This window comes from Dipteris shenzhenensis, chromosome 14, assembly GCF_047967505.1.
Source record: "Dipteris shenzhenensis isolate YYH24624 ecotype China chromosome 14, Dip_SZ_1.0, whole genome shotgun sequence".
NCBI lineage: Eukaryota > Viridiplantae > Streptophyta > Polypodiopsida > Gleicheniales > Dipteridaceae > Dipteris > Dipteris shenzhenensis.
The window spans coordinates 40,834,439-40,856,994 of NC_141609.1; the positions used below are offsets into that span (position 1 = coordinate 40,834,439).

At 45.4% G+C, this 22,556-nt stretch overlaps 1 protein-coding gene across 5 annotated transcripts in view; it reads right to left on the reverse strand.

Moving 5' to 3' along the window:
* CYCH;1 (cyclin H;1) overlaps positions 1-22,556 on the reverse strand; it is a 92,919-nt gene that overhangs the window by 56,188 nt on the left and 14,175 nt on the right. For all 5 annotated transcript variants that reach the window (XM_087384778.1, XM_087384777.1, XM_087384779.1 and 2 more), the window contains exon 3: positions 20,510-20,560. In XM_087384778.1, the coding sequence (XP_087240904.1) occupies positions 20,510-20,560 (51 nt within the window). The remainder of the gene's footprint in view (positions 1-20,509; positions 20,561-22,556) is intronic.

A 22,556-nucleotide genomic window follows, 5' to 3' on the forward strand; every position in this document is an offset into this window, starting at 1 on the left:
TCATGGATCATGAAAGCCTGCAACCCATGCAGGCAGAGGCTTTGCCTCTCTGATATCTTGTTTCATACTTTTACTTTACTGTATATATCTCTTTCATGCATCAAACACTTAAATGCTTTACATACAATGTACAGAGCCTCTGCAATGTCTCAAAGTGGAGGCTTTTCTGGAATTATGTACATAAAATGCAGCCAGATATTGTTTGTTTGCAAGAGCATAATCAACACTCTAAGGCTGGTCATCATGATCACTTTGGCGGCTATGATATTTATTATGCTGGTACCACAACCTACTCAGGTGTATGCATAATGGTCAGACATGAGCTGGACCCTCAGTTAGCATTCAATGACAGCAGTGGCCGATGGATAGTCATACAATGTAATGTCAATGGTGACATTCTTGAGCTTGCATCAGTATATGCCTCCCAGACTTCTGCCATGAGGGCTTCTCTATGGGAATCTTTAAGCAAATATCCATGGAGATCTAATGCATTTATCTGTGGAGATTTTAATAATTCTCCTCTGCTGAGAGATAACACCACTTCACGATCTCATATGCTTTCATCGGAAAGACAGAAATGGGATAGCATGCTTCTCTCTATGCAGGCTGAAGATTTATGGCTTCTTCTACAAGAGTCAGTGCCCGGATATACTTTCCATCATAATGCATTTACCACATACTGGGCAAGGCTTGACAGATGGTATCTGTTCTGTCCACAACAATATGCAGATTTCAGCCTTCATCTCCTCATAGATTTCTCATTGGGATTGTCAGATCATGCCCCATTATGGTTAAATCTGCAATTTGGTATGCCACTGGATGATTTGCCGACTCTCTCCAGCAGATTACTGCATGTTAATCAGGCTTATTTTCGACATCAATATTTCCAGCAAATGATCAGAGTTGCAATTCATCCCTTGCTTTTGCATGCTCAGGAGGACATGAATTATGCTTGGGACAGCTTTGTCTCTCGTATACAGAATGTCATTAGGGACTATGGAAAATGGCACATGGCTACATGGAGGAATGAGGTCAAATGGGCAAAAAGGACAGCACAACAGCTGACTGAATTTTCACATTTAAGGCCTCTTTCTGAATCAGAAAATGATTCCCTCTCACAAGCCCGGATTAAACTGACTAACAATGATCAGCGGAAATTGCACAAATGGCAGATTAGAGCAAGAATGAAACCCCTCATGGATAAGGGCTGCTCATCAAAAGCCTTCTTCAAGGGCCTGCATGCCACTCGAAAGAAAAACTCATGTCTAAGGGTCAGGAAACTAGATGGATCTTGGACGCACTCTTTCTCTGATCTCCAAGATGAATGCCAAAATTACTTCCAGACACTGTTCTCTACCCCTGGCTCCCCATCAAATCAAATGACTGATGCAAGGACTGAATTTCTTCAATATGTTTCTGGGATAGTGAAAATGGATGATGCTCTATTATTTGACAGACCTTTTACTGACACGGAACTTGAGAATGCATTGTCCCATCTCGGCAAATACAAGTCCCCTGGCTGGGATGGTCTTACGGTGGAATTTTATATTTCTTTTTGGGATGATTTGAAAGATGTTCTCTTACAAATGATCAATGTTGCCTGGCAAGAAAATCAATTGCCGCACCTCTGGAAGCATGGCATAATCAAACTTGTGCCCAAAAAAAATCTTTGTGATCATATGTCAGATTGGAGGCCTATTACTTTGATGCCTGTAGTTTACAAACTCATTGCCAAAATGATTGTGTATAGGCTTCAAGGGACTCTGAATGCGGGCCTTCATCCTCATCAGTATGGATTTGTGCCGCGAAGACAAATTCATGACAATATCTCCAATGCATTGACTGCAATTGAATATGCTAAGTACTCGAATCAAGATGAGCTCATATTGCAGGTAGATATGTCAAGGCATTTGATACTGTACAATGGGATTTTATCTCTCAAACCATGACAAAGTTGGGACTTGGTCCCAAGATCGCAAATGCAATTTATTGGCTTTATTCTCGCTCTACTTCCCAGTGCATTCTCGGAAGCCATCTATCTCGGTCATGGACATTGGGTAGATCAGTCAGACAGGGCTGCCCCCTTAGTGCTCTTTTCTATGCCATTGCAACTCATCCCCTCCTGATGTATCTTGATCACCTTACAAGCACAGGACAGATGACTGGTCTTAAAATCCCTGGGGCTGCATCCTTTTTGGCACAGGCATATGCTGATGATTCCTTTTTTATGCCACAGAACTCTCCTCGGGAAGTCCGCATGCTTATGGCCACATTATCATTGTATGGATTAGCAACGGGATTGCATATCAATTTTGGCAAATCCAAATTGCTTCCACTGAAACAATGTGACTGGCATTCTATTCTCTGGCCTGGTCAGATAGTGCATTCCAAAGAGGTTGTCAGGCATTTGGGATATCCTATAGGATGGCATATCACCAGGAAGCAGCAGCTAAAATGGATCTTCCAAAGACTTCAACATAAATTGGACTATTGGAAAATTTCTACTTGGCCACTTCATGTTAGGCTCAGAATAGTCCAGTCTATTGTAATGTCTTATGTTCAGTTCTTCTTGCCTTTACTACATTGGTCCTTTAGAGATATCTCAGCTTTTATGTCTCAAGCTATGGAGCTGTTATGGAAGACAAAAACTGCTGTGAAAGCATTGAGATTGCTGAAGATGGAAATGGTGTGCTCCCCTAAGATGCATGGAGGACTTAATGTTCTAAATATCAGATATCATGTACTTGCAAGGAAGGCGACTATGCTCAATACCTTTTTCCGTCAAAAACAGCCATGGACCTGTATGATAGCATCCATGTGTGTCAACATGAGGACAAATGCTTATGGCCATTGGACTACTGATCATTGGGAGGTTGTCATTGGGAGATTTGTAGGGAAGATTCCTGGATGCCCTTTCTCTACTGCTCTGATACTGGACTGGAAACAAGTGCTTTCTAAAGTCAAATGGACTCCTGATAATCATTCGGGGACAAACTCAATGCGGAAAGAAAGTATTCATTGGAGTGCCATCTTTGACACTCCACTTGCTTTACAGGAACCGGTTAGGGCATATAATCTCATGAAATTGGGAATCAGATACATCAATGATGTGGTAGATGATCATGGCCATATTTTATATTTTCCTCAGGCCACTGCCACTTATGCATTGGGAATGCACCGCAGGTTGATATGGAAGAAAATTGCTGATCTCTTGCATCCTTTTCTACCTATTCCCCCTGTGGCTGACACAGACAGGCTTATGGATTGGCAATTGTACCCCACTGCTACATGCTCTCGTCCTATTCCTCTGTCCGTTTTGACCTCCATCAAAGTCTACAAGCTTCTTCAGCCTGCCCCTTGGATTCATCAATATGCTAATACTCTGTGGCATATCAGGCGGCCCCTTTCATGGTGGCGGAAGAATCTCCGACTAATATGGAGGTGTAAAATGCCTTTGAAACAAAGACTTTTTCTTTGGAGATGCTTGACTGGCACACTGTCAGTGGGAATCACACTTGCTTAACGTCACATTGCTTCACCCACTTGCCTACGGTGTCACGCTCCTTCAGAGACTGTCCCTCATTTACTTTGGCATTGTCAGTCTACTCGAAACCTCCTGGGGGAAATTTCAGATCATCTTCGCCTCCGTTTCCCGAGTCACATATTTGGGAAACTTTTTTGGTTATTTGGCAGATTCAAGACGTCTTTATCTCAATACTCACTCTTTTTCTCATGGGTGAGATATTGGGCTCTTTGGACAATCTGGAAAGAACATAATTTGGCATATTTGGGCCGTCAGTTTCAAAAGTCATATGAATCCTTTAGAGCCTCATTGCGGCAATCTTTATATGATGCCTGCCATGAGGGTGATATACATGCATCTTGCATTGAGCTTTTCTTTTTATGCTTCTGATCTGTGGAATACTCTCCATCTTGGAGACTTTCCCTCTTGTAAAGTTATGACATTATAAATACACTGCACTGGATTTTACCAAAAAAAAAAAAGTGTGTGTGTCAAGGTGAGAGAGATCCTGTGCTAGCCCTCGTGCTCCCACACTGCAGTTGCTTGTTTCTCCCTTAGTTTGACGCCCTCAAGGTTCCGTTTGACGCCCGTTTTGTGTTCGTACACTGTCAAAATTTTTTAGGAAGAAAAAAATTAAAAATTAAAAAAAATTAAAATTTTAAAAAATCGTACTGTCAAGATCCGTGCGATTTTGTCCGTACAGCCAGGAAAATTCCATACAGTTTTGTCCGTACAGTCGGGAAAATCCGTACAGTTTTGCTGTCAGAAAAAAAAATTCGTACTGTCAAAAATCCATACGATTTTGTCCGTACAACCAAGAAAAATCCGTGCAGTTTTGTACCTGCTGTGCTTTCCTCCTTGTAAAGCGTTGCTGCTTCCAAGCCTTTTCCTTAACTCGATTGGCCGATTATTCCTATGAGAAAACCTTTCACAAAGACAAGTCCGTTTCCAACAAGAAACAAAAACGGGTGATGGATTCAAATGATTCCGTTCATGACTCTGCTCAGGCTCAGCTGGTTTATGAGGTTATGCATGAAGGGTTTGAAGACACCCGCAAAGGTTGAAAAGATCCACTTCCCACCAATAGCATTATGGTGGAAGTGGATTATATATTTGATCCAGTTAAGGAGTATGCAAAGCATGCCATTATAATTTTCTTCCCAGGACGGATGCCTGCTGCAGCAGATGTTGGGAATCGGTTGACTCGAACCATGGGTGGTTCTTATGTCAAAAAAGTTCTTTATGCAACGAGGGGCTTTTTTGAGATCATCATGGCTGATGAGGAGCACCGTCAGGTTTTGCTGGAGCACTCTCCTCTCTTCTATGGCCAGCAGATGGTCCATGTCCTGCTCTAGTCTCTCACCCGAGATTATCAGGCATTGATTTGGCATCGTTGCCCTATTTGGGTAGAAGTTATGGATTTTCCTCAACGCTTGTCTTCTCTTCTACCTAAAATTGCAGCTTCCCTCGGTAAGGTGGTATGTCCATCGCGACCCAATGGAAATTCAAATCGCTTTTGCATTTTGTGGGATACGGATCATCCCACTCCAGCTTCATATTCGGTTACTGTGAATAATGTTTCCATGGGAAGTGCCTTTTACAAGCTCAAGTGGGGGCTGTTTGCAGGTGCTTGCTTTGAATGCAAGCAATTTGGGCACATGGCTTCACAATGCCCTTCCCAAGCTCCATGGATGCCAGTGCAAGCTGAAATGGTTCAGCCTTTGAATAAGAACGCAAATGCCTCTTCTGTGGTCAAAAACAAAGGGGTCAAACAGTTTTTCTCTGTTCAAGACAAAGGCAAAGCCCCGGCTGTCTCAAATGGTAATGCTTCTTTTCCTGTGCCTTTGTCCTCTCCACCTCAGGGGAAGGGGGAAATTTTTTTGACTGATGGATGGCAAACTCCTCGCAAAGTGATCTCCCCCAGGCGACCTTTGCCTTCTCGAACTTGGAGTGGTGCATCCTCTCATGGGAAAACACCTGCTGAAAACTATGATGTTGGCTTGACCTGGGCTGCTGTGACTGCAAACCGGACCTTGTTTCCTAAAGAAGAATTTGCTGCACTTTTATCCTCTCCTCAGGCTGATGCTTCATCCCAGGACAGAGGCCCGGACATTGAGGTGGAAATGCAGACGTAGACAGGGCCTGTTAGTTGCTGTACATACCTGTCCCATAATTGTAAATATGCTTGATCATCTGAAGTGTGTTACTCTCAATGTACAGGGAATGTGTGATGGTCGCAAATGAAAACCGGTCTGGATGTATATCAGGCAATTGCAGCCTGATATAGTTGCTTTGTAAGAGCATAATCAGCATATGTATGCTGGTCAGATAGGCCATTTTGCTGGTTATGATATCTTCTATGCTGGAGAGCAGTCCTTCTCTCGTGTGGCTTTTTTGGTAAAGCACAACCTTCAACATGTTGTGGCTCTCAATGATCGCCATGGTAGATGGATTATTGTTCAATGCCTTGTTCAAGGGGAAATTTTTGAATTTGCATCGATTTATGCCCCCCAATCTTCTCGTGATAGAGCTTTGATCTGGGCTGCCATGCATACTTATCCATGGCAACAACATGCCTTCATTTGTGGTGACTTTAATAATGCCCCTCAATCGGGTGACAATACCTCAGGCCACACTCATATGTTGGCTTCTGAAACACAGGCATGGTTTGATTTTTTGCTTCAGTTGCGCTTGGTTGATCTCTGGAAGGAATTACAACCCATGCTTCCGGGCTATACCTTTCAGCATAATGCTCAATCTTCTTATCGGGCACGCTTGGACAGATGGTATCATATTGATCCATAGCATTGTGATGCCTTTACTTGTTAAATTTGGGTTGATCATGCTTTCACACATTCGGATCATGCTCCTCTTTGGTTGAGGCTTTCCTTACATGAATTTCCCACTGACAGATTGCCTTGCCGAAGGCTTTTGCTTATTAATAATAGTTATATGAAGCATGCTGACTTTAAAGCCTTGGTCTCTGATGCTATTCAGCCTCTCTCTCTCGTCAGATACACATTGGTTTAGATTATGTCTGGCAGGCTTTTGTTGCTCGGATGCAAGCAGTTATTTGAGATTATAGCAAATCCTATATGCAAGCCACAAGGGAGACTGTAGCACATGCCAAATTTACTTGTCAAAGTTTGACTGAGCTTGCGCATCTTCGCCCTTTGTCTTCAGAGGAAAGCATGCTCTTATGTCAGGCTCAATTCTCTCTTCAATCCAACGATCGCAGAAAGCTTGCTAAATAGGAAACTCGATCCAAACAACAGCAATTTTTGGATAAAGGCTGCTCTTCCAAGCAATTTTTTAAGAGTTTACACTACAAAAGACAGGCTGCCAATATCTGTCGGATCCGGATGCCTGATGGCTCTTGGTCAACATCTCGTTCAAAGCTTGCTGATTTATGTGTGCAGCACTTCTCCACTCATTTTGGGCATGTGGATACTCTTTCTCCTTGGGTCGTGTCTGCACGTCAACTTCTTTTGCAGCATATTCATCCAATTCTGTCTGATACTCAGCCTTTGGAGCTTGAACATCCCTTCACTGAAAGGGAATTGTCTGATGCACTGAGATCCTATGGCAGATGGAAATCTCCAAGTTGGGATGGTCTCACTGTTGAATTTTTTCTTGCATTCTGGGATCTTCTTAAATTCACCTTGCTGCAAATGGTAAATACAGCATGGCAAAATCAGCAGATGCTTATGTCATGGAAAAAGGGTCTTCTCAAGCTGATTCCAAAAAAGCAGCTATGTGATTCACTTGGTGATTGGAGGCCAATCACGCTCATGCCAGTCATTTACAAGATCATTACCAAAATGGTGGTTAATCAGATTAAAGGTTATTTGCATGATGGGTTGCATCCCTCCCAATATGGCTTTGTTCCACGTCGCCATATCACAGATAACATTGCCAATGCTTATATTGGTATTGAATATGCCAAATGCACGCAACAGGATGTTCTACTCTCGCAGGTAGATATTGCAAAAGCCTTTGACTTCCAAAGACTGGCATAGTCTATCATGGCTCGGGGATATCATTCCACCCACTCAGTTTGTTCGTCATCTTGGTTACCCTTTGGGGTGGGAACTCACTCGCCGACAACAAACTGATTGGGTTTTGGCTAAGCTTCGGAAAAAGATTGAGTATTGGGAACTGGCAACCTGGCCTTTGCACGTTCATCTTCGAATAGTGCAGTCCATCCTTCTGACATATATTCAATTTTACTTGCCATTGATCATGTTCACTGAGGCAGATCTTACATCTTTCATGTCTGTCTTTATGGAAATCTTCTGGCGATCCAAACATGGCAGAAAAAGTCTCACGCTGCTTTCGATGCATCACATTTGTTCTCCCAAGATGCATGGTGGATTGAACATCACGGATATTCATGTGCATATTCTTGCCCACAGGGGGAAAATGTTGCTGCAATTTCATCAGCCTTTTAGGACACTAGTCACTCATATCAGTATTTCTGCGTTTGGTCATTGGCAACTCGATCACTGGGATTTCTTTTTTGGCTGCACTGATGGCGCTTTGCATGGCTGCCCTTTTGTATCCCACTTGCTTCTTGACTGGAAGCATGTTCTTTCTCATCTGGAATGGAATATACGGCAATCTTTGCTTGGGAATTCTTTGAGAGCTGAAAGCATTCACTGGTCGAAAGTCTTTCAACCTCCCTTGGCTTTACAGGAACCTCGATGTTCCTACTTTGTCTCGTTAGGCATTACCTCGATTGCTGATGTTATAGATGATGCTGGTATTGTGCTCTCCTTTTCTCTAGCAGCCACTACATATGGATTGGGCTCTCATTATCGTCCTTTGTGGCAACAAATTACTTCTATGCTTTCACCTTTTGTTCCGATTCCTCCTTTGGAACTCCAGGACCGGCTAAAAGATTAGACTTTGACTTCTCCAGGGTCCTCTTCTCATCCTTTGAGACTATCTCAGATTACTGTACCTGCATTGTATAAAATCCTTTTGCCTCGACCTTGGGTTTCAGAGAGAGGTGATTCTGTTTAGCGAATGCATCGCCCAGCCAAGTGGTGGAGGAAAAGATTACAACCACTTTGGGCCTATAAAGTACCGCTTCAGCAACAGGTTTTCTTTTGGCGAGTTCTTTTGGGAGTGTTTCCATCTGGACAGCTATTAGCTCATCCACAGCACTTTGCCACAGATGTTCTGCTTCTTCGGAGACTGTGCCTCACTTGTTTTGGCATTGTCCGTGCTCTCGTGAGTTTTTTTATTTGCTTCGACAGCGCCTGCAAGCGAGATTCCCATCTATTCCATTTGGGAAGTTCTTCTGGCTATTTGGGTTTCATCCATCCAGACTGGAGTTTCATCTTTTCTTCGTTTGGGTTCACTACTGGGCACTATGGACTTTATGGACATATAGGAATTGTTGAGTCTTTGGTGATCCTACTTTCTCTCTGTTTGGCTTTTTTAAGCGTTCTCTGCAGCAATCTTTCTTTGATTGCTTGCAGACCCGCTACATAGATCATGAGGTCTTTTTGGCATATACTGAAATTTTCAGTTGATGTAATTATAGCACCTTATTTTGAGGTTGCTACTCATATAATATAATCAATCAAAGATTTCACCCAAAAAAATGTGTGTGTGTGTGTGTGTGTGTGTGTGTGTGTGTAGAGAAGGTGCGAGATGGCGCAGGAATACTCTACGCCATCGTTTCTTATTCTGTCAACCTCTACTGGTCTGCCACCTACAACGTCTACTGGTCTGCCGTCTGCTGGTCTGCCGCCTACACGTTCAGTTGTTCTGTCTGCATCCTGTCACTCGGTTGTTCCGTCTACTCCAGCTTCTTTTCATCCGTCGGCTGTTCCGTTTTCGTCTAATCCAGCTTCTATTCATGCGTCTTTTTTTCCATCAGATGTTCCTTGCGTTGTTCAATCTGGAGTTTCGTCGTCTGTGGATACGTCTGTATCCGTCCAATTTCCTTCTGCTCAGCCCTGCGAGCCTTGTATTTTGGTTGTCCCGAAGCAGACGGTGTTGACTGCATCAGGTTCTTTGGTGTTTTCGAGTTCGGATGCTCCTTCTACCTTGACTCGTAATTCTCTGCAACGAAAACGTGGTGGCTCCTTGGCACCGCCTTTGGTGAAATCGCCAAAGTTGGGGTCCTCTCAGATGGTCCTTCATCTTCTTTACAACAGGATCTACTTCGTAGTCTTTATGCTACTTCGGTTGCAGCAGTTCCTGCTTCGAGTGCCCTCCCCTTGGTCGTCTCTTTGGACTCTACTCCTGTGCTTTCCAGTCTCCGACAGGCCCAGCAGCTTGGGGTTTGTCTTTATTTCATGGGCAGGGTTCTTTCTAAGGATCAACTTCGTCTCTCGGCTGATGTTGCAGTGGGTCCTGATCATATTTCCTCCTTTGTCTTCATTGGCAAAGGTTTCTATTATGCTCGCAGCTCCTTGGTTGATGTGGTAGAGCAATTGGTGACTCGTGCTCGTGTCTCTGGCACTGGATCTTTTGCCTACGTTATGCCTTGGGATCCTCTTTTTGATCCGGCTACTACTTACTCATTGTCCTGTCTGGATTACCCTGATGGCGCTACCAGTTTCTTTACTTTCGCATCTTCCTACCCTAGCACCACTCTTGGGCAGAGTATTGCATGTCCCGAGACAAGATTTCTTTCAAGCCACTAGGGATATTCAGCTATGTGTGTTGTGGGACATGGAGAAGCCTGTGCCCTCGACTATGGATATTGATTTCGGTTTTTCTCATCCGTTACGCATTAGGCTTCATTTCGCTTCATTTCCTACAGCATGTTACAAATGCAGACACGTGGGCCACTTTGCGAGAGCTTGTCCTTTTTCTTCGCAATTGGCTTCAATTATCCCTGCTCCTTCCTCTGCTCTTTTACCTACCCACTGCCAATTCAGCTGTCTTCTCCTTCTCCCTCTTCATCTGCTCCTACTCATCCCAAGAAAGAATGGCATCGGGTGGTTTCCAAGGGTGGTACTTCTTTGTTAGCTGTAGCTCCTCCTCTTTCGAGCAATCCTTTTGCAGCTTTGTCTTTTCAGCAGCAGGAGGAGCAACCCTCTGTATCTCCTACTGTGGCTTCCATGGATACTTCTTCAAGTCAGCAGTCTTCTTTGGTTGGTATGGAGCCTCAGCCATCTTTTTCGGCTCTTGAATTAGAATCCTCTAAGCTACTGGTGGATCTCTCTTCTTCGAATCTAGTGCATGATGTCCTTATGGAACCAAGTGTGGATTTGCAAGAGCAAGTTACTCAGATTGCGGTTGTTAATATGGATACCTCTGCTGGACTAAATACCAATGCCCCATCAATGTCGGATCTGGCACCTGCCTCTACCTTTTCACTGGACACTTTCCATCCTTGGTTGCGGTAGATTTTTGACCCTGTAATTCAAAAATTTCGAGTGCCTGCTTATCTAAAGAAGAATCACAAGGGTAAAAAACATCTTCATTTTATTGATGGTGATGTGGTTCCTTTACAACAGTTTTTGCAAGCGAATAATCTCATCATTGCGGATATCCTGCTGGATGCTTCTCCTGGGAATTTGTGATTATTTTCACCTTTTCAGTTTTCAGTTAACCTCCTGGCTTTTTCCAAGAGCGTACTTGTAATCTTTTTACTTTTGTACTTCATGGTGGGTTTTCAACTCTTCTGAGGTTTCCCACACATAAATATAAGATTTCACTATAAAAAAAAGTGTGTGTGTGTGTGTGTGTGTGTGTGTGTTTGTGTATATATATATATATATAGAGAGAGAGAGAGAGAGAGAGAGCAAATTGCAACTCGAGAGAGAATAGACTGCACATGAGTATACACAAAGAACTCTGCTTGTACTACTTAGAAAATGTCCAAAGAATGATCAGAACCCCATGGAAGAACTGCACCACTATTGGACTGCAAACTGAGGCAGGACTGCAACTCCGTACTGAAGGCTCTACACTATGCCACAGGCTGCCAAGAAATGCTGGAGACTGCACAAGAATCTGTCCAACAATTGTGGAAAGACCAGGGCAAATAGCTATGTATATAGGTGTAGGGGGTGGCACTAGCTTGGATGCGTAAAAATCAGTGACGTGTGTCTGTGCTCGATCTAGCTCGATATCCTGAGGCATCAACTGTAGCTGATGTCTAGCCTGCCAGACAAGGGAATCCCTATGTCTCTGCATCTCAATCAGGTAGAGCCCAATGCAAACCTGGTCGGGGAATTCTCCATGGATCGTTTTATGAATATTTATTTCCATTTCTCCTATGCATGAATTCTGGTGTTTGTTCTTGTTACAAGCGCACCCTGGCCGGTTAGCGAATCCTTTGCACAGGTCATCATTAGTTCAGTGTTGACACTTTTCATGGCTGATCATTGTGATTGCCATCTTGAAACCATAAAGGTAGTTATCTTCAACACAAATTCACCACTTAACCAATTGGAGAAGAAGAGCACAATCACACCACAAAAACGACAGCAGACTGGGTACAATCTCCCCCCCTAGATGAGTGGCTCACGCTTCCTCATCTAGAGTATTTATGATATTTCATAAAAGCACCAAGGAGCCAAATTTATCCCTCCCTTCCAAAATGACGGATTTGCTTTACATAGCCATCTTAGGGCCCAAAAATGAATTATGTCCACTACAAAATATATTGCTCAAACTTGCAATAATAAAGCAAATACAAAATTGGCCCATGGCCATATATAATGCGCTATGCGACACCTCGATCGGTACCCTCGCACTAACTCCAATCCTCGCTATGAGTTCCATCACTTGTACTCAAGCCGCCAATTACATTAGTTATTAACAATCGATTGAACGAATCACCGAATCAACCAATCCCAACATAACCGCGCTCAAAACACAATAATCAAGCACCACACCAATGACACTAGCGACATCAGTATTAACATGGAATCACCCATAATACCGACCATCTAGCATGGCAAAACACAAGCTAGTCAGGCATCCCCAACTAACCACACAAAGTATCCACTAGGACCCCCATCGCATCCGGTGCGCTCCTATGGAGTACTTTGCCATAGTCAACACTTGACTAAAATAATAATGTCCAAAGCAATATATACAAGAAATATAATTTCCGTAACACATCTTGAGTATGCTCTTTAGTCGCATATGACTCCTCTATTAGAATTAGTCATCTCCTGTCTGTCAGATAGGGAGAGAGGGCTTCTTGTGGGTGTGCCTGCCCAGAGTGTTTGTGTCCTTTCTTAGTGAATTTCTGTAGGTTAGGAGGGGGTCTGGACAGGGCGCATTGCCAGGGTTAGAGGCTGAGTCACAAGGCCTGGTTTAGGCGGGTATAGGCCTGGTTAGTGGCCACATTTTGGGGCCAGCTACAGGCCTGTTATGGGCTGGTTTGGGACCCTGACTATGGCTGGTTCAACCGATCTGACCAGGTCGGGTGAGTCGGCCAGGTCAGCAGATCTGGCCGGCCACATCAGCAGCCCCCATGTACCTAAATATAGGGCTATCATGCCCTGGTCTTTCCACAGTTGTTGGGCAGATTTTGCGCAGTCACCAGTAGTTCTTGGTAAACCCGTGGCACAGTGTAGAGCCTACTCCTGTCAGTTCGGAGGTGTGGTCCTGCCTCAGTTTTTGACAGTACCTGTGGCGGTCTTCAGCAGTGGAGTTTCACATGATGGATTCCTCCAGTTGTTCCAGCAGCACACCCAGCTCCCTGGCGTCTCAGGAGCTGAGAGGGGGTAGTGGAGGTCAACATCTCCTGATGTCACCTAGAGAGAGAGGGCCTTGCTTGTGGGTGTGCCCGCCCAATGTTTAGGCTACGGTAGATGAGTGAGGCCTGTGTTGTGGGTGTGCCCAGCCCCTGTGAGGGTAGAGTAGGATAGGCTCTCTTGGAGGCCCATGTTAGGGCAGCAGGTGTCGAGTCTTGGAGAGGGGCAGACTAGCCATGTGGCAGGGCCTACAGCCCTCATATGGGGGCTGTGCAGCAGCCTTCATAGAGGCCAGAGGGGTTTGGCCACCTAGCTGCTAGGTCGGCTCCCTAGGCTGTGAGGGGCACCTCTATCTAGGGCTGTATGCAGCCCCTTTGCAGGCTGGCTGGGGGTCGGCCAGAGGCATGTTGGGTCGGCCACTTTGCAGGCTGGGCGGCCAGCTTGCCCTACCCGACTAGGGAGGGGCTGGGGGGCTATATATAGGCCCCCCCTCAGCCCTCATTTCTTGACCTGGTGGAGCAGCATAGCCAGCCGAGTGTAGCAGTTCTGGAGCAGGGTTGTGGAGCAGTTGATCCGCCCCTGTGTGCCTCTAAGGGTTGAGGTTGTTGAGCTGTCCAGTGGAGCTCTCGAGCAGCCTGTTGTGCAGAGGATTTCCGCTAGTTGTAGCGGGGCTTTTTCCAAAGATCACTTGCAGTTCTCTTGTGCCTTTCTCTCCTTCTCAGTGTGGTGTGCGTGAGGCGTGCTCTCTCTCTCTCTCTCTCTCTCTCTCTCTCTCTCTCTCTGCGTAGTTGATTGCCCTCTTTTGCCAGAGATCACTTGCAGTTCTCTTGTGCCTTTCTCTCCTTCTCAGTGTGGTGTGCGTGAGGCGTGCTCTCTCTCTCTCTCTCTCTCTCTCTCTCTCTCTGCATAGTTGATTGCCCTCTTTTTTCTACCATGTTTTGTACCAGTTGTACTAGGGTTTTTGTGCATATCATTTAGCACTCAGCAAGGGCCTTAGTGTGCCCTTTGCTTCAGCCCACAGTGGCTTGCATGGGTTACATATATCTTGTATCTTGTCTCATAGACCCGTGAGGTATCCTGAAGACGTTAATACAACTTTCTTTCTCTCTCTCTCTCTCTCTCTCTCTCTCTCTCTCTCTCTCTCCGATTATGACACTTACTTTGGAGGGGGCATACATTGTTCCGCACTACTCGACCTTTTTCTCCCCTCTGCCTCTCAGTCAGCCCACGTTCCCACACCCTGCTGCGATCGCCTCCTCCAGGCCACTTTCATCTCCATACCGCACCCATCTCACCCAGTCATCACCCAGCCTCCAGTCTCATCCCCACACTTTCATGCCACAGTCCTTTCCGTTTCCGCTAAAGCACGGACGAGCTGACCCATCAGAGGCTTGGAAGAACTTGCTGATGGAGGTACATAGCATCCGAGAGCGTGAGAGGGAGCTGTCATGCTTCGCACAGGAGCAGACACGCTTCACTCAGTAGCAGGCGCGTCTCATAAAGAAGCAATCTCAGGCTACCCAAGACCAGGCTGATCTTATTCAGGGGCTTAGACAGGAGATCTCGCAGCTTCGACAGGTCACTGCTATACGCACAGTCCCAAGGAGCACCCCAGTTGTGGAGAGATAGATTGTGAGCATGCAATCTGCCATCAAGGAGACGTCCAGATTGGTCGATGTAGCCAAACGGGAATCTACAAGGGTAACCGTTTCAGCTACCCTCCTAGAGCAACAGCAGAGAGCCAGCAAGGCTCTCAACATCAGAGTACGTGGGATTCCCCGCACTGAGGCTACACCGATGCTAGATGCGTAGGCCTTTGTGACCACTACCCTAGGGGCGACTGAGCACAGCATTGAGAGAGCATGGTGGGTAGGGAGGGACCCCAATCGAGAGCATTCCCTTATCATACGGTTCCGTGACGCTCATGCACGACTTTCGGCTTTACGTTGTAGGTCAGCCTTACGAGACCAGCCAACGACCTCCATGAATGAGGACCTCACTCCACTACAGGTTGAGGAGAGGTGCTTTCTGTTGCAACAGCGGGATCAAGCCCGCAAGGAGGGGAAGCGGGCAGTAGTACGAGATGAACAACTCCTTACAAGCCCCCCTCGGGCACCCACCTCTCCCGCATAGGGAGGCGGGGTCTATGAGACTCAGACATCCGAGACCCTATCCTGCACCATCTGGAACTGTAATGGTACCTTATGGTCAGAACCAGGGAACTTCTCGAAATCCTATACACGTCACGACAGTCTTTTATACAGAGACACATCAAAGTCCAAAGCGTCCACTACCAGTAGTCAGCGGGTATACATGGGAGTCTGCCTACAGAGATGAGACGAGGGATACAGGAGGGGCTCGAGGGTCAAGAGAAGTCGCAGTTCTTTACAAATCCACACTTTTGGGGGCCATCTCAGTGGAGCAGAGAGATACACATTTCAGGTTTCTCTGGATCTGGATTCGGCACATGGACAGCTGGGATCTGTTTATTGCAATTTGCTACTTCCCCCCGAGACCTCCTGCTTTGCCAGAGATATTCGAGGGGAGAATGAGACATCCCCATTTTATCAGTCCATTGTTGACTTCTCTAGCCGCAAAGAAGTCCTCCTAGCTAGGGCCTTCAACGCAAGGACAGGTGCTCGTCAGGCACCACTCCTCGACTTTAGGGATGATTCCACTCTATTGCTAGACATTGACCTTAAGGAGGTAGGTATACTACCAGTTTCGGCTGACTGACGAGGACTGTTCACATCTTATGGGCAGGCCCTACAAGATGCATGATCTCATTATTTATAATGGTCTTAACAAATGGCCCGCATCAGGTGGCTTCAGTGTTGTGGACTACATCATGAGATCCCCTGCCTTCACATCTCGCATCACTGACTTTACCGTAGCACCTCTCCCTCCAGGGGCTGATCATACCTATCTTTTCTTTAGCATTTCCACCCCCCGCCGCACAGCACTTTCTACCCCATTGAGTTCTTACTCCACCTACCATGATATGCGCTTTGATCGCGATCACTCACCTACTTACTCTGGCCATCTGTACATACTTCTCACATACATTGACTTTATACCCCTATTAGAGGATCGTGCTGCCCTAGTCACCCGCTCACTACACAAGGTTGCTCTCCAGGCCTTCCACTACCACAATCGCTCCACCCCTCCACCACCACGTGGGACCGTACCCTGTAATAGTTGGTACGATGATGAGTGTAAGGCTTTACGCCGTCAGCTCAGATTCGAAACAAAAAACAGCCTTTCGAGTGAACCAGAGACGCTATGCGAGTACCGTCGACTGGAACGCATGAAGAAACTTGACTTTGTTCGCCCGATCGAGGAGGAACTACTGAACATTCTGTTCAGTAACACTTTTGGCAGAGATTTCTAGAGGGACGGCCCCCCCTCACCACTCACTGACACTCAGGTGTGGTTTGATTATGCACGCACACTCAATTATATCCCAAATCAGCCAGTCCCTAACCTATTACATATGCCACGCCCCACATCATGCACACTCTTCACTAGGGGGGGATAAAGGATGCCGTAATGAAACTTCATAATGGCCGAGCGAAGGATCATGAGGGACTATGCACTGAGTTCATTGCATATGGGATTAACCTCCTAGCCCCGATCTTAGTAAAGCTATTTAATAAAGCTGTTTGCTTGGGGTTTCCGCGCACATAGACCATTAACACTATCTCACCCATTCACAAGGCAGGGGAGCCTGGAGAACTACAGGACCATTATGATTGGACATGTCATGTCCAAGATTTATGCATTAGTACTTGATTATGAGGTCAGCAGATTTGCAGAGTATCGAGGACTTAGAGCAGCAGGACAGGCCGGTTTAAGGCGTGATCATGGGACCATGGACCACATTCTTGCACTCAAATGTATCATCGAGGAGACAAGGGCACGGAAATAAAGGGTTTACTGTTGTTTTGTGGATTTCCGCAAGGCATTTGACACGGTTCCAAGAGCCCGCCTCATACGATGCCTACAGGATTTGGGTTACGACCAGGAGATTATTTGGGCTGTCATGGCACTTTATGAGCAAGTTTCAGACAGAGTTAGGACAGGATCTGGATGGACAGACGAAATCATGAGCACTATCGGGGTCAAACAAGGGTGTCTATTATCACCTACCTTGTTTGGCCTCTACATTGACGAGCTCGAGACAGTGATGCAACACTCTCTCCCTTCTCCTCCCTCTCCGTCCTTCACCCTCAGCCCTCAACCCCCCCCTCTCCGTTCGTCACCCTTAGGCCTCTCCGTCACGCCTCAGCCTCTTCGTCATGCCCTGCTGCTGTTGATCGCTGATCATCGTTTATCCCTGTCAGCCCCATCGTTGATCGTTTGCTCTCTCCGTCCACGCTCTTCGGTCCCCCGTCAGCTCCCCTTGCCCTTTCTGTCGGTGGGCTATGTACGCCCCATCATCTTGTCAACGCGTCGTTGAGCTCCGTTGTCACTGGGCTTTCACCTCCGTCCACCCCCGTCCACCTGTGCCCACCTCCGTCCATGCCCTTGGCTCTCCGTCGCTGGCCTTCATCAACCTCATCGTCATTGGGCTCCGTCGCTGATTGTCCATCAGCATCACCCGCCACTGCTGCAGCTACCCCACCTGCCATTGTTGCTGCTGCCATCGCTGCTGCTGCTGCTGCTGCTCCTGCCATCGCCATCGCTGTGGGCCTCCTGAGTACTGTTGCAGGGCTATCCGGAGTCCATGGGGCTGCTGCTGCTGCTGCGCCATACTGCCGCAAAGGGCCTCCAGGACCTTGCGCCTTTGCACCACCAAGCACAGCCCATCACAAGCTGTCATAGGCCCACCCTGGGTGTCCTAGCCCCTGTCTCCCCTCCTGGCGCATATGCACTTGCAAAACAGGCCACAGGCTAGGCCCCGGATTTCCCCCCAATCTATCTCCACTGGCCTCCAAAGCCCTTGAGTTGTTGAGGCCTCCAAAGGCCATGAATCTGCTGTGGCATTCTCGCAGGAGCAGCTTGGGCTGCTGGTGCTGTCACGGGATAGCTCGGGGGGCTGTCTAAGCCCTCACACACCCACTGATGCCCGTGGACCAGTAAACCTGCAATTTCAAATTCAAAGGTAAGGGAAAAAAAGATGCCAAAACCAAAGCAAGAAGGATCTACAGGGGGGACACAGATTAAAATCAGCTCCTGGGTGCATGTTTAATATTTCTGCAAATCAATCAAATGGGGACAGTAGACAGTCCATCAGATCAGAAAACAAGGGGCGAGAAAGAGCGCAAATACTGTGTTATTTGGACCAAAGTGGATAAAATAGAGGACAACAACATTAAAGCATGCATATCCTCAGTCAAGGAGGTGTGCAAATTGCAGGATGTTGAGCTAGAAGGCTTACAAAAGAAAATGGGAGAGAACAAGGACGATGTCCTCTCAAATATACATACTCGATTACAAGAGGACATGAGAAAATGGCAAACTGGAATGCAAATGAAATGGGCCAAAGAAATCACCCGCACGCTGAATGAGAAAACTAACTCCCTTGCCTCGCAAATCAAGACACTAGAAGACCAAATTGTAATCGTGAAAAGGAGAAAGAGAAGCTAAAAGCAGGCTCACACTGGGAAGAAGGGGAGATTCAACCACCTATAAAGGAAGAGCTGATTCTTCTTAGAGAACAGATTGAACAGTTTAAGGATGCCAAGGGGACCTCGGAAGAGGCACGCAAGCTCATTGATGAGCTGAAATCTGAGAATGAACAGCTTAAGAGGAAATGTCCGCCCTACGGGTCACTGTGCAAGGGAAACATGCTGAGTTCACACAGCAAATCACAAAAGGGAAGGTGGACATGCTTGCGTGGAAGGATGTACTTAAAAAGGGCACAGTAGCTCCTAAAAAAGAGCTCATATCTGAGACTCTAGAGGAGGAAAAAAGACGCAGCAGGAAAGCCATGAATGTATTGGTAAGAGGCCTAACAGTGGGTGACACCCCTATGTTAGATGCCAAAGCGCTGTTTGAGAAAATGGGCGTCAACCTGACTTGTGAATCAGCCTGGAGGGTAGGTAAAGCTGATGTGCCAGCTAGGCCCATGGTGATAAAGATGCGGACAGTTACTGACAGATCCACCCTCATGGATATGAGAGCTGTGTTGAAGGGCACCAAAATCTTTTTAGATGATGACCTCACACTCCTACAACAAGAGCATAGGAGGGCGGGAATGGTGCGAGTTATGGCAGCAAGGCAAGAAGGGAAGTGGACAGCTTACAGGGACGGGAAGGTCTGTTACAGTTTTCCAAAGATAAAGCTAAATAACTGCAACTTTTGCACCATGAGACCAATTTCGTGATTGCTAATCATGATTAACTCCTCTAAGGGGCTTGAATTCATCGGCCATACGATGGAATCCTTCTTCACATATCAAGGTCAGGTGCAGTATAGATGTTGCGATAAAGGTGGGAAGACTGTTGTGATACATCCCTGTAGTATGAATCTACACTGAAGGTGACAGCATCCCTTTGAAGATAATGGAAAGTTTATGGCTGAAGCATACAGCACATGAAGGCTCATAAGCAGCAACGTTTTCTATGAGGTGGTGAAAGGATTTAACAAATAATGCTCAATTATCAGATCACAAAAAGGGCTAAAAGCGCTCAAGTCACTCTAATCACCAACAGATTTTTGGTGGTAACAATCATGACATACGTTTGACCTCATCTGGTGGGTCAACATTATGATGCAATATGAGTGCCTAAGAAAGTGCATGTGCCATATCTGCATATTGAAACAAATTACAATTGCTCTTAACTGACTCAACAGGGTGCTAAAGGCAATTAATTCCAGCCCTCAAATAAAACACATGATATCATCTAGCTCTAGTTTGCAATTAATGAATCAGTTTGTCATCTTCACCCCCATCTCTCCCTTCCTCCCTCAATTGTGACAATGTTAAGTGAGCCGAGTTGAGATAAATTCGTCTTCCCAACAGTAATTGCTAATGCAAGGTATACTCACAGAATTTAAGGTGTATTTCATTTAGAAATGAGAAAGGATCGACTGGACTTCTATAAAATTGTTACCAGCACACTATCTTAGATTTAAAACATAAAGCTATAGTCTTTTTACAGAGTGGCAAATCCTCGCACAGTCAAAATACCTAACAAAAGGAAATCCAATCAACAACTGAAAAGATTTTCACGTCGAGTAGTTCAAAGGGCACACATAGACCTTGGTATCAAAATGGACAGACTTGCCTTTCTGTACATTTTCCAAGAGAAGCAGGCAACATATGTCATTCAGAGTATCTCTTCGATCAAAAGTTACAGCTTACCTTCTTAAGTGCAAGCACAGCTCTCTGATTCGCAGCTTGACGCTTTTCAACCTGACATTGCCTTGACAATCTTATTAATATGTAAGATAGTCAACAGAAAAGGGGTAAAATCTATGCAGTCAATGTATTCTCACCAACATTATTAGGCACTGGAGCCTCAATTGAAAAATGAATGTATTCAGTAATGGTCTACATTAAAAATTCCTCAATGCCACCTATTGTAATTATTTTTATGAGGTTCATGTCAAAGATCAATGAGAACCATCCATATAAAATAAAGTTTCGGTACGAAACTATCCCTTAGATTGATGAATTTAAATTTGTTATTGAGATACTGCAGGCTTCCTGCCACTAAGAACAATCCATATAAAATAAAGTTTAAAGTTTCGGTAGGAAACGATCCCGTAAAGCCTTGACATGCAGCAATTCTTCCTTTGAATTGCGCAGACTACATAACATATCAGTTTCAAACTTGCAGAAAAATTCCAAGAATTTGAAAAAGCAGTGAACCCAACGAGAAGTGGAATCAGCAAAACAAGAAATTAAACCGCCTTGGTACGGACAAAAGGCTTGTAAGCATAATTGCCCAACCGCAAGCTGCTAACTGAGTTCCTAGAATCTCTTCAGTTGAAGTGTTTATTAAAGTAAAAATAACACCGACAAAAGAATAAGAACACACACACAGAGCTGTCTTAACATCCGAATGCAAGTTCATGCTCCAAAGAATTAGATACATTCTTCCCAAGAAGTAAGATGCTAGGGTGCAGCCCCATTTCATTACTTTACTTTTGAAAATTCTTACACCTCTTTCAATAGTCAAGGTAAGGAACAAGACAACAGGGAGCAAGCAAAAAAGAAAGAAAGAAAGTCATCATAATGTTGACGTCCCTTAGAGACCGAATATGGCTTGTGGGACCAATTACAAAAACATAATGTGTAATGTGAGAGAAGCCCTAGCGGTCATTGTACAATGTCGACAGACAGCTTGAGAAACCATTTCCAAGCATCCATGACTTGGGTGCATTGTATTCGGACCACCCTATTATCAACAGAAATTGATAAATATGTCTGTGTCCTGCTAGAATACGATGCTAATTTCCCTTGCATGGGAGAGAGTGTGTTGGACTTATGTTCCCATGGGTTGAAGCCCTCATTACAACATATGCAAATAGTGTTCAGATGTAGAATTTAACTCAAGTTCCCCCCCATCCCAAAAAAAGAAAAGACTTCTATTTGGCATTAAAGAGACTCCAAGACCAAAGCTCACAGCAGAAATACATCATGCAAAGCATGAACTAAAAAACACCTTAAGAGGGCAAATGTCATGCTCATCCAAGAGGGTGACTGTCACTATTGTGGGAACATGGTGCATTATGAGAATAAATAGGTACATGAAGGTCAAAGATAGCAAGCAAATGTACTGAAAGTCACCTAACCTATAAACATGAAAAGGATCATCTAATCCAAATTGATAGGTCGATTGGATTGCATGTATGGACCTTGTTTACAATCCTCTCTTGACAAGTAAGTAGATAACCCCTACCACCTTTTGAACATTCATGAGAAGGGTCTTACGGATGTACCTCAATAAATTTATAGTGGTCTTCTTTCAAGATTAGTCACAATAACAAGGAGCATAGAAAACACCAAGACAGGATTATGCAGTTACTTGGAGAAACCAACTTTTCTTCAATCCTAAGAACGTGGAAGAAATAGATCATGAGTTAGGATAGGACGTGTGGCTACTATAGGAGGCTCATTCAAAATTTTACAAAAAATGCTTCTCCATTAACTACCCTTTTGAAGAAGCAATTTGTCTATTCTTGGGGGCGTCAGGTTTTGAACCAAAGGGTGACATGGCTGCCACATGGGCAGCACTTTGACTGTCATGTGGGCAGCATACACACAGAAAACGGAATGCGCATGGGGCTGCCACATGGGCAGCACAGAGGAACTCACCTGGCTGTGTGGAGATTTCTGGCCAAGAGTTGGGACAGCAGAATCCCATGGGGACCTGCAGGGAAATGCCACGATGACACATCCTGTG